The following is a 16,594-nucleotide window of genomic DNA, read 5'->3' on the forward strand; positions in this document are numbered from 1 at the left end:
AAAACAGCTCTTTGAGAACATAAAGCTGAGAAAAATGCATTTTTGTGAAGAAGACATTTTCAGGCAGAAATCTCTCTTTAGCCTTTTATTGTTGGCTTCAGTAACATCACACCTATGATCAGTGGTTGTTTACAAACAAATTCAAAAAAATAAAAACAAGAAAAAGTGTTTTTTACACACTTTTAGTGTGTAAGAGCAGTAAGAGCAGTGCAGAACATTGACACAGTGACATGAGATTCAGCCTGAATCCTGCTTCAGCTTTCAGGGTTCTCTTTATCTCACACTTTTTAGGTTGAAGTACAGTACAAATGATTGTCTAGTTTTACGGGGGGTGGGCTGTAAGGTCGCAAGTGAATGACCTAGCTTTTCATTCAGCCTGCACAGGGCCTGGGGCTCCATTCTGTTTCACTACAGCCAGGCTCCTCCGGAAGGGCTACACCGAGTCTGCTGAACTCTGCACCCCTATACCACGTACACAAGCCTATGGTCGATCTGTAAATTATACAAATACATAATTACTATAAAATACATGAAAAATAGTACACCTCCAAGCTCACAACGCGTCACAGCAGAATGGGTGGAGGTTGGGGGCCTAATATTTTCATCAAAAGGCTGTTTTAGAAATTCTCTAACATTCTATGCACTTCACTGCTTACCACACAAATATATATATAAACTATATATATAGTAATTATGTAAAAACAGCATTCATCGTCTGGAGAGGGCACTTTTTACAGATGGATAAAAGGGCAGGGGCTCCAGCCCCCTTTGATGTCTATGTGAGCATGTGTCTGGTGCTAAGTCTGCTTTACAGAAAAAAGGTTTTTGTTCTTTACCTATCCTTGTCCTTGGACGACTACGATGTGGCAATGAAGAAGTAGGCTCATCATCGTCGACTCATCATCTAAAATCATAACCAGGAAATTATCAAAAGGTTTATATGTAAACAAATCAATTTACAATTTTGACATTTAGCAAATGACTTACAATAAGTTCATATGTAATACATAAAATGCAGATATAGTAAATAGTTACCATGCATTTACTGTCACAGTGAAATGCCCTTTATACCCTGTATGTATAATATATAAAATGTCACAATGCAACATAGCTCTGTTTACACAAAGCTGTACTCCCTCCAACTGTATATATGTTCCCCATTTTCAACAGTTTTTATTTGTAACACTTACTTTGGCAATGTAAACGTATGTTTTCTCATGCCAATAAAGCTCCTTTGAATTGAACTGAAAAGCTACATCATCAGCTACTGATGATGATGATGATGATGATGACGATAAAAAGAAACCTCTCCCTCTCTCACACACACACGCATCGTACGCACGCACACACAAACTAAGCCAATAAATCCTAAATTCCCATCAAATAATCCTAGTAGCTGTGCAGTGCACGTACACTACACGCGGTACGTGCACGCGCGTGATAGGAACTCCACGTGTGTCCTGTGTAGCGACAAAAACAAACGCAAGCACGTGGATCCTAACTGCTTGGATCAAGTTACTGATCCGGTCCGGATACGGAAACATTTCTTGCATGTATGTGTACGTGTAAATAGCCGGATGCAGTAGGCGGGCTCTAGACCGGATCCCAATGTCGGAGTGGCAACACGTCGCAATGGAAAACCGTTACCCTACCCCATCTCACTGATCACTGACCATCCCCCCATCCCAGGCTTCCAGTTCCACACGGATGCTCTGTTATCACACAGTATACAACTATATACAGTATACAACTATACAATACATACATGCACTGGATTGGAAGTCTTACTTTGGACAGTAGAATCGTGGCCTCTGTTCTCCGAGGGGTCTCTACGCGGAAGCCATTCTTCATTGGCCAAATCGCCCAGTTCGTCTGTCTCTTCGCGGCGGTGGCGGCGGTACATGGGTCTCTGCTGCTGCGGCGATGTGAGCCCCCGGGCGGGGGGATCCATCCTACACGGGGGTCGAGCTCCGTCGGGATCGGTTTCCACAATATCACGAGGCTCTTGATCCACTTTTGGCCCCCGGTTCTTCGCGACTGGCACCATCTTCAATCTTTTTATCTTCAATACCAACGGCTACAGTGATCTTTTTCACTTCTTCATCATCATCATCATCATCATCATCATCACGACCACCACCACCATTCGTGGGCGCTGCCTGGTCCTGAGTCACCAACGCGGGTAGGTTTGTAATCCTAATTCTAACAAAGTTTGTTTCTATCCGTGGATCTGCTCTGCTGCTGGCTGCTGCTGCTGCTGCTCCTCGGCCAGGGGGGGTGGGTCGCACTTCGGCGGAATGATACCAGCAAGTTGAGGCTGAGTTGGCCTAATACATCTCAATATTCTAGTACTGCTAAATACTACTACCTAGTACCTACTACAATTACTATACTACTAATACTATAAAACAACTGATTTCCGACAAAATGATCGCTTTTACCAACGTGTCTCTCTCTCTCTCTCTCTCTCTCTCTCTACTAACAAAAAAACCAATATAATCCCTCAAGGCTAGCAGGCGGAGCCAGGCAGGGGCGTCAATTGGGTATGGCAGGGGTATGCAGCTGCCATACCTTGGCTCCAGGGGGAAATAATAAAAATGTACTTTTCATCGTGCCTGTTGCTAAGGTATGGCAACATGCCTGGTGACACCAGTCATGTTGCCATACCTTAGCTTGTTCTGAACTGACGCCACTGGAGCCAGGACAGTCTGTTTACTTTTTTTTTATGACGCGGTTTCCGGCTGTCCTCAAAACGACCCGACGACCAATTATACATTGAAAAGTTGCGCAAGGACGTCTTTTATCATAATCCATAAAAAACATCAAACGAACGAACGGCCGTATTGGCCGTCCCCACTCTCTAGAATTGGGGCGAACAGGAACGTCCAAAGCAGTATAAGAGTTAATGATAGGTAATACAAATGTTTCTATGTTCCTAATGATAGGTAATACACATGTTTCTATGTGTTAATGATAGGTAATACACATGTTTCTATGTGTTAATGATAGGTAATACACATGTTTCTATGTGCTTATAATGCGTCCACAATGAGGTGCAAAAAGCTCTGGCCATGTTGTCTACAGTGTTTTTGTACTGCAGAGAATGCAGTTTGGTAAAAAGCGCATGTACACACATGCATACAGAACTGGTCCGGCCCGCAAATGATTTAAAATGAGTTTAACACTCCTGTCCAAGATCTTTAGCTTCCTCCACAAGAGACTTGTACAAAACTGTTGGCTGAATAACGACAATGAACACATTTAATTTTTCTGCTTGTCTACTGCAATTGCTGGAAATACTGTAGATCAAAGGCAGACGTTGTTTTAAGTACAGTATGTGTTATCTTCTGTTCAAATAATGTCTCTCTCTCTCTCTCTCTCTCTCTCTCTCTCTCTCTCTCTCTCTCTCTCTCTCTCTCTCTCTCTAGCCGTGTGTCCAGTACTGGCCAGAGCCTGGCTTACAGCAGTATGGACCCATGGAAGTGGAGTTTCTGTCCATGTCAGCGGACGAGGACGTCATCACTCGTCTGTTTCGGGTCAAGAATGTCACCAGGGTGAGTTGTTCAAAATGTTTCAGCTCAGGGTTCTGTCACTCTGTTCCATGCGGTGGCACTTCATACCTCCAAGATTAAACATTCAAGAATGAACTGTAAGTGATGGAGATGATGTAAACTCTGATGGATTTATAGACACATGGATGTGTGTATCAACAGCTTAAAATAGTAAGAAATGATGATTAATAAGACATACATAATACAGAACAGTAAAGATAGTAGAATATACCCTTGAGAAACGCTGCAGGTGATATTTGAGTAGCTGGAGAAAACATTCCCAACTGATACAGATAAAGTTTACATGATCAACTAATATGGCATGATCAGCTGTATCAAACGCAGCAGAGAGATCTAGCAACAGCAACACAGTACAAGTGCCCACATCTGAATTCATTTAAAACTTGTAGAAGTGCAGTCTCTGAATCGTGATGAGTTTGAAAACTGGACTGAAACTTTTCAAAGAATGAGGGGATAAAAGAAAATACCACTTTCTGTAGTACTTTGGCCATAAAGGATAATTTAGATTTGGGTCTAAATTAGGATTGTTGATGTCAAGGATAGTTTTCTTCAATAGTTTTTTGAACCAAGAGCTGATTAAAAAATAAAAAATAAAACATGGAGGAATAACTCCTGAAGATAAAGACTTGTTATTAAATATTGCTAAATTATCTTGTGATAAAAATGCAGAAAGCTCTTTAAAAATTCTAGTGTGTAAAACATCTAAAGGAGAGGAGGAGGTTTTCATGCCATTAATCATTCTCAGTAAATCTTCTGGCACACCTGATAAAATGATTTAAAAGTTCTAGAGTACACAGAGATGGCATGATTTGGACTTGAACTTAATCGACAAAAATTACAGAAGAGTCTCACATCTCTCAGTAGAGACCCATGTGGTTCAATCTTTACCTCTCAGAGTCAAACTGTAGCTAAATACTTAAAGGGATAAGAAACCCCGCCTCTAATTTGTTTTATGGGATTTCAGAACATGAAAAGATTTCTAAAATGTAGGCGTGGTTATCTGCCGTTGTGGGGGGAGGGGGTGGAGTAATGCGTCTTGTAACAGAGAGAGACAGACCGAAGCTGTCAGCAGTGGGCACTTGTTGCTTTTCTATTTCGGAAACATTTTTTAAAACCAGCCATTGGAGGTGTAAAAAGTATAAAGATTCGGCAACTCCATGTTCTGTAAGCTCCATGTTCAGCTCTGGACCACGGAACCAGTGAAGAATGGACGCTAGGCTCGCTATTTGCTGTGTAGTGTGTGTGTGTGTGTGTGTGTGTGTGTGTGTGTGTGTGTGTGTGTGTGTCGTGACAGTGCGCGCGCACACACAACGTCCACACACACGAAAACTAGCAGATCTACAAGCTCACAACGCGTCGCGGGGCGCGTTGTTGTGAGCTTGTATATTAGCTATGTAGCTATGTAGCCTAGCTAACTGCCGTAGCAGCAATAGCTTCTCATGTAAACACGTTGGTTTCGGCTCTACGGCTATTAGCTACATACATAGCCGATATACAAGCTCACAAGGCGTCGCTTTCGCGACGCGTTGTGAGCTTGTAGATCTGCTCTTTTCCGTGTGTGGACGTTGTGTGTGTGCGTGCACTGTCACGACACGCACGCACGCGCACACACACACACAGGCTACACTACACGGAAAATAACACAGGCACTACACAGTGTAACTGTCTGTTGACAGAGAGCCTGCTCTTCTCTCTGGCTGAAACAAGGCTAAGCATACAGTGAAACCACGCCCCCCCTTGATACGACTCTGTAAAACAAACGTTAATATTAATTAGATATGCCTACGTCACGTTACACCACAGAACATTGATAGCTAATATTTAATGAGTGGCGCGAAATATTTCTTTTTGACCTAGAAACTGGAAGTACACAGAAATAGCTACAGAGACAGCAGAAAGCTCTGAATCCCCAAGCCTATGGGCAAATTGAACCATATCACTGCTCCCTATCACAAGTGACTCATTGATATAATATATATTTATAGAAAAAGTGATTTTGTGTTTCATGCTCCTTTAAGTCAATTAACAATGTTGACAAATGTACTGTGTACCATTTTCATGTGAAAGCTGCAAGTCAGTGTTGTTGTGCACTTTAGATGGTTGGAGGCACCTCTGGGCTGTGTGCTCTCAGGTGATGAGTAACAAACGCACGCTTCAAGAGCTTCTGACTTCTGACTGAACAGCCAGCATTTGGGTCGTTCCAGCAAGTTCCAATAGGAGCTCCTTCTTTGTCTGCAGGCTTCACTTCACATGCTACAACACACAGCGTGCCTCAGTGCCTCTGAGTCCTTCTAGAGCTCTTTCTTATGCACACGCCACTACTCACTCCAGTGGTGCGTCCCGCCAGTGCCAGGGAAGTTGTCAAATAAATACACTGCAAAACTGTAGTCTGAAGATGTGCACAGAGCAGGCCGGCAGAACATTAAACAATGTATTCATAGCTCCCTATTATACATGCTGCAAAGGACATATTTGAATTCACCAGGCCAGGAAATGGAACCAGCACCGCTGGGATTTCCATAAAGCCACCTATAAGGGTGATGATGAACACCGTAGCCACTCCCCGTACCGTGGGAAAACACAGTAGAGAAGCTCATTGACATGCATGCAGTAAAGGTCAGTTTCACCCCCTTTTTTCAATTTGCTCCTGTCATTTCCTCCGATGGGCGTCTTCCCTGCCTTTCAATCGTCCGTTGGCATACTAAAGAGGAGGCTTTGATTGGAATGTATGCCATATTTTTCAGCACAGGAGTTATTCTCCAGAGCCTCTGCTGTTTTTCTTCATAAATCCACACCCAACATTGAAATTAAATGAAGTACCTGGCGTGCAGAGAATTAGTTAGAAATCATGAACAAAAACAAAACACTGCAAGAATAAAGCTAAATGGAGTCCAGTTTGTCCTCTCGTTGGAGGACCGCTTGTGTGTGTGCCTGGCATGTGTTAGTGAGGGGTATGCACCCTCAAAGGTGTTAGTGAGGGGTATGTACCCTCAAAGGTGTTAGTGTGGGGTATGTAGTGTACCCTCAAAGGTGTTAGTGTGGGGTATGTAGTGTACCCTCAAAGGTGTTAGTGTGGGGTATGTAGTGTACCCTCAAAGGTGTTAGTGAGGGGTATGTAGTAGACCCTCAAAGGAGCCTCATTGCCTCTTGCTTTAGACAAACACATTTGTTTTATTTTAGTTTTTTTCCTGTTCATTTACTATGAATTTGTACAAGAACACAATAATCCTGTCCACACATGGGATCATTGTGGAGTGGTTTAGGAATGCCAGTGCAGGGTGGCAGCGATGCCCACAGCCCTCCCTCCTGTGCTGACTGGCATCCTCAGCTCCCAGTCCCCTGTCAGCTGCCACTTAACACTGGCACACACACACACACACACACACACACACACACACACATACGTACGCATGCACGCACACACACGCTCAGCTTTATTCTGCGCGCTCTCTCTCTCTTTCTCTCTCTCCCCCTCCAGCACAGAGCACATGTTGTCCTGTTGTGTGATAAAGTCATAAAAAGAGGAATGCTAAGCATTATGTAGGAGGTGTAAAATACGTTGCTCTGGTGGTCAGGTGTCTTTACAGGACAGTTTACATGACTAACGACGCTCCACTGCTCCTTAAGGGGGAGCTGACATTCACCGGAGGCGTGGCTATGATCACACTGGGACCCCTCAGCTCTGCACCCTGCAACACACCATACATCTAAGAGACACACTGCTGACAGTGCACACACGCGCACACACACACACACACACACGCGCACACACACACACACACACACACACACACACACACACACACACACACACACACACACACACACACACACACACACACACACTCATTGATCAGGTGTATGTGTTGCTAACCCTCTCTCAGCTCCAGGAGGGCCCCCTAGTGGTGTGCCAGTTCCAGTTCCTGCGCTGGTCAGCGTACCGTGACGTTCCTGACTCCAAGAAGGCCTTCCTCAACCTGCTGGCTCAAGTGCACAAGTGGCAGAGGGAGAGTGGAGAGGGACGCACCGTGGTGCACTGCCTGTGAGTCACCTGATGTCACCATTTCATTTTGGAACCCATTTTTCACCCAACCGTTTGTTTGTTTGGGCAAACAGAAACAGTCGATCATGTGGAGTAAACAGGATATAAATCAGATGTTTAAATCAGAGCTCATTTATATGAATCTCCATATATGGGTACCAGGGGTCTCCATATATGGGTATGGGTACCAGGGGTCTCCATATATGGGTAACTGGTCCGATATACATCACTGGCCAGATGGCCAAGCGCTTGTCACCCTGAGGTGTCTTACTAGTCAGGTTAGAATTAAGAAAGTGTCTCATGTAACCACAGACCTGAATCATTTGCAGGCCACACATAGATGGTCATGGACGAACAAACCTTTGATCATTTTGTTGTTCTCCTCACAGAAACGGCAGTGGCCGCAGTGGGACCTTCTGTGCCTGCACCATTCTGCTGGAGATGATCCACTACCAGAACATGGTGGACATCTTCTATGCTGTCAAGACGCTACGCAACTCCAAACCCAACATGGTGGAGTCTCTGGTAAGAAGTGGCTTTCATTCAAATACACCACTAGGGGGCGCTACAAATGTAAAGAAAATGTGCGTGACCAGGCACAGATTTGGCCATAAATGAATGAGCGTCTGTCCGTTTCTCATAAAACATGTTAATTATATTTAATACAGGTGATGTATTAGGTCTAGAGTAACCCTCACAGATTTCAACATCTAACAGCTCATGTTGGCTTGAACCCCTTAATCACAGCTTTGCGGATATTCTTTAATTCTTAATAATCCTGTTATTTCCTTCCTCAGGACCAGTACCGATTTTGCTACGACTTCATCCTGGAGTACTTGGACTGCTTTCAAGGGAGCTAGCAACATGTTTACTGTGGCTGATGCATCTTGTGGGGACTCTCGTCTGGGACTCTCAGTGATCATACTTCTCAGGCAAATGCTGCCTGCACTGCAGGAGCATGGAGCACCTTCTCTGAATCAGAGGTGCGTGTGCTACCGTGTACACTAGACGTTCTCTGTGAATCAGAGGTGTGTGTGCTACCGTGTACACTAGACGTTCTCTGTGAATCAGAGGTGTGTGTGCTACCGTGTACACTAGACGTTCTCTGTGAATCAGAGGTGTGTGTGCTACCGTGTACACTAGACGTTCTCTGTGAATCAGAGGTGCGTGTGCTACCGTGTACACTAGACGTTCTCTGTGAATCAGAGGTGTGTGTGCTACCGTGTACACTAGACGTTCTCTGTGAATCAGAGGTGTGTGTGCTACCGTGTACAAGCGCACGTCAGTTTGAGGAGGTGGAGGAGGGCCAGAAGCATGCAACTGTATGTGTAGTTGATCATGTTTTTCTTTATTTTCATTTCACTCAGTTGACTTTGTTTTTCCTGTTCCATTCTGTTCTCTTGACGTTCTGTAGTCCACTAATCATGGAGTGCAGGAGGAGAGGAGAGAAGCTGGACTCCATCTACATCAACAGGTCAGCTGTGTGGACTCCATCTACATCAACAGGTCAGCTGTGGACAGAGTCAGCATCTTCAAGTTCCTCTGCGTCCTCATCACCTCTCCTGGGACGAGCACACAGGCCTTGTGGTGAAGAAGGCACAGCAAGGCCTCTTTCACCTCAAGTTCTCCTGATGAACCCCTCCCACCCCCTCTATGATGGGTTGAGGAGCGCATTCAGCCACAGACACATCGTTTCTCCACTCAAGGCTGAGTGATTCGGTCAGTACTTTGTGCCGGTAGCCATGAAGCTCCATATCCAAGCTTACGCTCTGTTCTGGTCTTGGATTAATGACTCTGCTTTACTCTGGCACATTTCTTTTTTTTTTAATATATTTTTTATCCCACGGTTTTTGCAACCCATTTTTCTCACCCGGTGACTACCTAACCTGTAGTCCTGGTTTCCGCTCTCCCCCTGCCGCGCCAGGGGACATTGGGGAGCACCCGGCTGGCTAGGGGGAGGTAGTATAGAAACCAGGACTACTGCATGTTTTTGTGTGGGGGCCTATGCCCAAGGAGACACGGGGAGAACATGCAAACTCACCACAGAAAGGCCCTATCGCCAACCCCACCTAGGGTGTGGGTGCTGATGACGCGGGTGGAGGAACACGCCCCCAGCGCCCACAGCTTCCCCCGGCGGGAATCGAACCCAGGACCTTCTAGCTGTGAGGCGAAGTGCTAACCACTGCACCACCGTGCACATTTGCTCATGAACTACTGTGATGTACACTAAGTATCACAATGAGATGCCTGCTGAGGTTAAAGGAGCACTTCACCCATTTTCAACCTTATCTCATAAGCACATTATAAAATGGCACCATTTCCGTCTACTCACTCTGCCTCTGCTTCTCATTGGTGGGCTATGGACAGTTCAGAAACCTGCCTACCAATGATGTCATCGATAGGGATTCCAAGCTAATAGAAACTACAGCCTTTCTCATACTGGAAGGTTGGCATGGTGAAATATTTGTTCTTGCATTAATGTAACAAAAAGGTTTGAGATCTTGTTTTAACCCATTCAGGCCGGGTACACATTTTAGTGTATGGGAGGGGCTTACATTACATGTACAGTATGTATCAACATATTTGTTTTTGTAGGCTAATTTCTGATTTGGGCCTAACTATAGGTTAGGACTGAATGGGTTAAAATGTCCACACTTACGTAACTACCGATGATGATATGCAGGTTTATTTATGTAATTCTTTCAAGGAAAATTATGCCTTTATTTGAATAAGTGGAGAGAGAGACTGGAAACGGGAGAAAGTGACATGCAGCAAACCCGGCACTTTCCTCTGGAATGGAATCCGGGACACAGAATCAAAGCCTAAGTGGTGAACGCTCCTTAACCACTGGGAGCCCCAAGTATGCAGGTTTTATACTGTCCACAGTACGCTCCTTAACTAATGGGCTCCCCAAGTATGCAGGTTTTATACTGTCCACAGTACGCTCCTTAACTACTGGGCGCCCCAAGTATGCAGGTTTTATACTGTCCACAGTACGCTCCTTAACTACTGGGAGCCCCAAGTATGCAGGTTTTATACTGTCCACAGTACGCTCCTTAACTACTGGGCTCCCCAAGTATGCAGGTTTTATACTGTCCACAGTACGCTCCTTAACTAATGGGCTCCCCAAGTATGCAGGTTTTATACTGTCCACAGTACGCTCCTTAACTACTGGGCGCCCCAAGTATGCAGGTTTTATACTGTCCACAGTACGCTCCTTAACTACTGGGAGCCCCAAGTATGCAGGTTTTATACTGTCCACAGCCCTCCTCTGAGACATAGGGTGAGTAGACAAAAATGTTGTCATCTTTTAATATGCATTAGCGAAGAGCAATTATATAAACATATGGTTGAAAATGGTTGAAGTGGTCTTTTAACTGTTAGATGTAAATATTTCACTGTCGATGGATTGTATATTTCTTACATTCACTGCAGATTGGCTGTACATATTTATCCATATTCCCACTGTGTAGCTGGCTGACACTCCATATATCAGCCTTTCATCATTATTCACTGTTGATACAGTAGGCTGTACATATATCCTGATAGATTTATGCCCATATCTCTGGTTATATATTGTAGGTCTACATTATACGCATGCCTACATTTACTGTATATGTATATCTAACCTGGTCAGTCCAAGATGGCTCGGTCAGACTTGAATCATTTATTTTTTATCCTACCAATTTTTTATTTATATATAGATGTGTGTGTATGGATGTATGTAAGTGTGTGTGTGTGTGTGTGTGTGTGTGTGTGTGTGTGTGTGTGTGTGTGTGTGTGTGTGTGTGTGTGTGTGGGGCCATGTGTTTTTTTTAAATGAAACTTAAGGTTTTATGTGTGTGTGTGTGTGTGTGTGTGTGTGTGTGTGTGTGTGTGTGTGTGTGTGTGTGTGTGTGTGTGTGTGTGTGTGTGTGTGTGTGCATGTGTGGGGCCATGTGTTTTTTTAATGAAACTTAATGTCTAATGTGTGTGTGTGTGTCTATGTGTGAGGCTGTATGTTTTCAATGTTTAATGCATTGCCTTTAAGAACTTTGTGTTTTGAAAAATGTTACTATATAGAAATAAAACGTATTGTTACCAGTGTAGTTGTGTTATTATTGAAACAGCTTTGGTACATATTGTAACTACAATAGAAGTTAGGAAAAACACAGTTTTGTCATAAAATATCAAAATTGTACACTTTTCTATATCCCTCTAGATTTGGGTATTCTGATTTTGAGCATCTCAGAAAATCTAAGAATCAGAAGATCCAGCTATTTTGGAAGTAGCACATGGTGTGGTCATTTAAAAAAGGGTGTGAGCATGTTCAGGTATTTTGCCCCAGATAGAGAATTACTCACAGTTCTTAACCGATTTAGTGCCATTCCCGAGATATCTCGTGAAAAGTACTCGAGTATCCGCAGTGCCGATCCCGAGATGTCTCATGAAAAGTAATATATTACTGTAACGGCGAGTACAATACCGAGTACAATGGCAGAAGCTCCGGAGACGAAATCCGTCGCTGATTTGTCATCATCACGGCTCCACGAGCACAAAATAGTCATCCCATAACATTGAGGTGGACGGGGGATCTCATCTTTAATGTCCATTATCTCAAAACTACACTTTAGAAGCGAAGATGGAGGCAGATGCTCGCTTATATAACACATGTATAAACGCTACGATGCGATCCAGCATGGCACCACGTAAACAACGATCGGTTCCGGCGCACGACGCGATGACGTCAGACCGGAAGTGTTTAGGCTGTGGACTTCTGGCCTTCAAAATAAGACAACGGCCGTTAATGGGGCCAGGGGGGGGCACTCTGGACCCCCTAATCCGTTAATGTCTGGGGCGCAGAATGAGTTAAGTTGTTCCTTGCGGTCATATTAGCCATAGTCGATCTCAAAACCGTGAAAAGTGATGACTCATCACTAAACTATCGTTTTGTGGGTGTTTTGTGGGGCCATTTATAGCCCAAGGAATTTGTAAAACACATTTTCTGTTATTACTCCTTCTGTCCAAAAATCACACAAATCGGTATACAGTATCTCCATAGTCATATCATCATGACCATAGTCATCTGTAAGATTTTTCATATTCCTTCCTGATTCCCAAAATAATGAACGCATTATGTAATTTCTGTGAAATGTTACATGCACATCTTGTTAGTTTAGATTCCACGTAGAAGTTAAGGGGGGTGTCTCATTTCTATTTCATATAGCCAAATGATAACAATATGGAAAAAAATATCGGTTAATTATAATTTCCTATAGAATTTAATGTAATTTAATGCCATCATGCCCAGGTAGTCTATATCAACCACATATTTATTTATTATTATTATTATTATTATGGAGTTCCAACTTGCTTGGTGAAGAACTGTAGATACAGTATGTTCCACTGAGTGCACCATGCCAGTTGGGTTAATGTACTGTATGCACAGAACTGCAGGTTTGATCAAAGTGCAAGACAGGGATTAGGGCTGTTGCCTCAATTAGTCTTTTTTTTGTATATAACTTTCAATTTCCAGTGGCCATTAGAATGTTCAGTTGTCAACCAACCTGGAAAAGGCTGGACTTGTTTATTAAATACACAAATCAATTAGTTCAGTCCTTGAGATAATAATAGTTAAGATGGGCAATATGTTTCTGTAGTTAAGATAATAATACAGTCAAATGGCCAATTAGTTGTTGGTTGTTGTTGATAGGTGCTGCTCTGTTTTTAGCACAGGTTAGCTTAGATGATTGCTCCAGTATTCATGGGAATTGACAGATATTCATTCACATATTCATTGGCAATAAACCCATTTATTTACTCAGTTTCACATTCATAATATATCTGTAGCATGACTATAAACCTCTCTCACCCAACCAGGTGATTATCCTTACATTCATCTCCACACTGTGGACTGTGGATTCACCAGAGCTGTTAGAGTTTATCTGGAACAGAGCCTAGCTGCTCCGCTGCACTATTTCTCCATGTGCTTCTCTATTCTTCCTCCACTGTTCAATGAGCAGCTTATCAGCCCCAAGCAGTTTGTTCACCTGGCAGGGAAAGCTACTCTCAAGGACTGGAAGAGGGCCATCCGTCTGGGAGGGGTTCTGCTCAGGTAGAGAAATAAAACAAACACCTCATTATCACTGCTGATCACTGTCTGGGTGACAGCTGTCAAAGTCATTTCATATTACAGGACACCCTGCCAAAACATTCCAGAGGCTGTGGGTAAGCAGTGTCATTGTAGCAGCTAGGGGATTAAATAACATACAGGCAAAGCAAACCACTGACTCTCTCTCTCTCTCACTCACTCTGAGTTTTCATGTTGCCACTTGCTCTTGGTAGAACTGTGAATCAATATACCTGCTCAGTATGTACAGTAAATGGTAAATGATACATTTATATAGCACTTTCCCTTTATCCAAGACAGTGATATTATGCATTACATTCACCCATTCACATGGATTTGCAGCTTCATGACGGATCGGCAGCAAAAGGTGCGCTACCAGGGACATCTGTCTGACTGGGAATATCCCACATGTGGAGTTGCACAGGGGACCGTACTAGGGCCCATAGTCTTCCTAGCACTGATAAACAGCGCCCTCCAGGATGGACCACACCACTGGAAATATGTGGATGATATGACTATGGCCCAATCGTGGAAGCCCAAGGTACCCTGCACCCTCCAACAGACCCTGAATGGTCTGGACATCTGGGTTAATGAGCACAAGATGAAACTCAATCCAAAAAAATGCAAAGTTGTACATGTTACCTTCATGAGAAAAACCGGCCCTGCCAACACTTTCCATTGACCAAAACCTACTAGAGGTTTGTGACACAGTAAAGGTGCTGGGGGTCACCATTCAAGCTGACTTGAAATGGGACAGCCAGGTGGACTATATGCTGACCTCAGCCAATAGAAAGCTGTTTGTCCTATGTCGCCTCAAGAAATTTGGAGTTCAAGACACAGAATTGGTTTCGATCTACACAGGCTATGTGCGTCCAGTGCTGGAGTATGCAGTCCCAGTCTGGCACAGTTCCTTGACTGGCAACCAGACTAAAAGACTGGAAAGAGTTCAGAAACGGGCTTGCAAAATCATACTCGGCCGGAGATACTCAGGATACACAGAGGCTCTCCGCACCCTCGCATTGTGCACCCTAGCAGAGAGGCGCACCCAACTGTGTCTGGACTTTGCAAGGAAGCTGTTTAAGTCAAACTTCAGAAACTGGTTACCCCCCCTCAGGAAGGAGATCTCTGGTTGCCAAACAAGGAATGGAGATGACCTGGACACTCCAACATGCAAAACTGAGAGATACAAGAAATCACCAATCCCATACATGTGCAGACTCTTAAATGATAATGGATTCTAGATTTGTGTTTTTAGGTTATATGGACTTTTAGATAGGCAAATGCATTTTATGATTTTATGATTTTTATTGTAATCAGCAAAATAATTCAGTGTTTTTTAATGGCACCTGTCTTTTTTAAACATCTGTGATCATGCTGAAAGTTGAATAAACATAAACAATTCACATAGACATTCATACCCCGATGGCAGAGGAAACCATGCAAGGCACCAACCTGTTAATCAGGTGCAATTACGGGTTCAGTGTCTTGCTCAAGGACACTTCCACCCTGACTTTGGGGGAGCCCAGGATCGAACTGGGAAAGTGGCTACTGCTGTCCCGACAGACATCCCTCCAGGAGGACAGCTGGCTCCTATGGCAGGTCAACACAAACCCCTCCCCCACACATGTTATGATTGACAATGAATGACAGGTTTCTAGAGATGTTTCTCTCACTTCTGCTTTGGAGGCAGTATTCTGTCACACCACTGAGAGGATACACGCACACACACACACACACGCACACACGCACGCACGCACACACGCGCACACACACACACACACACACACACACACACGCATGCACGCACGCACGCACGCGCACACGCGCACACACACACACACACACACACACACACACACACACACACACACACACACACACACACACACACACACACACACACACACACACACACACCTTTCATGATTCACTCAGAATTAATCTATTTGCGATAATGGAAAGATAAGGCTCATCTTTGACACATACAATACAGGAGCTTGGAGGCCTCTGTACTGGAAAATGAATGAAAGTAGAAAGAGAAATGTGCTGCTCACAGCAGTGAGTTGGCTTTGATGTCACAGCAACCTCTGAAATCTGGAGATCAGATAAACTAAGTACTTGACCTTGACCAGTGTTCCTTCTTTAGCTGGAAGTAAAACATTTAGCATGTTCACTGATGTGGTTCTCTATAGTCATGGTTGTATGTATTAATGCCTAATTTACACTGTGGTGTTAGCTTGTAATATGGAGAACAAACTAATCACTTGACCGTGGCAGTGTTCCTTCTTCTGCTAGAACATTAAGCAGGAACCTCTGTGGTTCACTGCAAACATCATCTCAGAGGCTGAAGTGCACAGGTGTGTGTTCTTGTTCCGACACCCGTTACTCAGAGGTTGCGTTCGTCCGATTCTCCCCATTACTAACCCTAACTCTAACTGCATGCGTAGCAACATTGTACTCCAAGATAGCATTTCTGAACAACAGGAGACCTGTTGCCCTTTGCTCAATTGTCAGTAAATGCTTTGAGAGGTTGGTGAGGTAACTCATCTGTTCAGTGCTGCCCACCAAGCTGAACCCATGGCAATTTGCATATCATCAAAGCACATTTACTGACAATGCAGTTTACCATGGCTCTTCTCACTGCCCTCTCTCAACTTGGGCTGAGTAACTGTTGTTATGTTGTTGCTGTTTGTGGATTACAGCCCAGTATTGCTGTTGTTACTGTTGTTGCTGTTTGTGGATTACAGCCCAGTATTACTGTTGTTACTGTTGTTGCTGTTTGTGGATTACAGCCCAGTATTACTGTTGTTACTGTTGTTGCTGTTTGTGGACCCACTGACTCTGAACACAACAGCCCCCACACTTAGTTTG

The 16,594-nt window shown here is 43.9% G+C and overlaps 1 protein-coding gene across 3 annotated transcripts in view; it reads left to right on the plus strand.

Annotated features, from left to right (window-relative positions):
* The window catches only part of LOC308307774 (receptor-type tyrosine-protein phosphatase U), a 212,400-nt gene extending 201,744 nt beyond the window's left edge, over nt 1–10,656 (plus strand). For 2 of the 3 annotated variants that reach the window (XM_080753053.1, XM_080753055.1), the window contains 5 exons: nt 3,429–3,554; nt 7,457–7,614; nt 8,004–8,139; nt 8,412–8,597; nt 9,029–10,656. In XM_080753053.1, the coding sequence (XP_080609179.1) occupies nt 3,429–3,554; nt 7,457–7,614; nt 8,004–8,139; nt 8,412–8,474 (483 nt within the window). In that variant the 3' untranslated portion in view covers nt 8,475–8,597; nt 9,029–10,656. The remainder of the gene's footprint in view (nt 1–3,428; nt 3,555–7,456; nt 7,615–8,003; nt 8,140–8,411; nt 8,598–9,028) is intronic. The other variant, XM_080753054.1, reaches the window with a different exon arrangement.
* Nucleotides 10,657–16,594: the final 5,938 nt, after the last annotated feature.

Source organism: Nannobrachium achirus, assembly GCF_963921795.1.
Source record: "Nannobrachium achirus genome assembly, chromosome: 2".
In the NCBI taxonomy this organism is placed as follows: Eukaryota; Metazoa; Chordata; class Actinopteri; order Myctophiformes; family Myctophidae; genus Nannobrachium; species Nannobrachium achirus.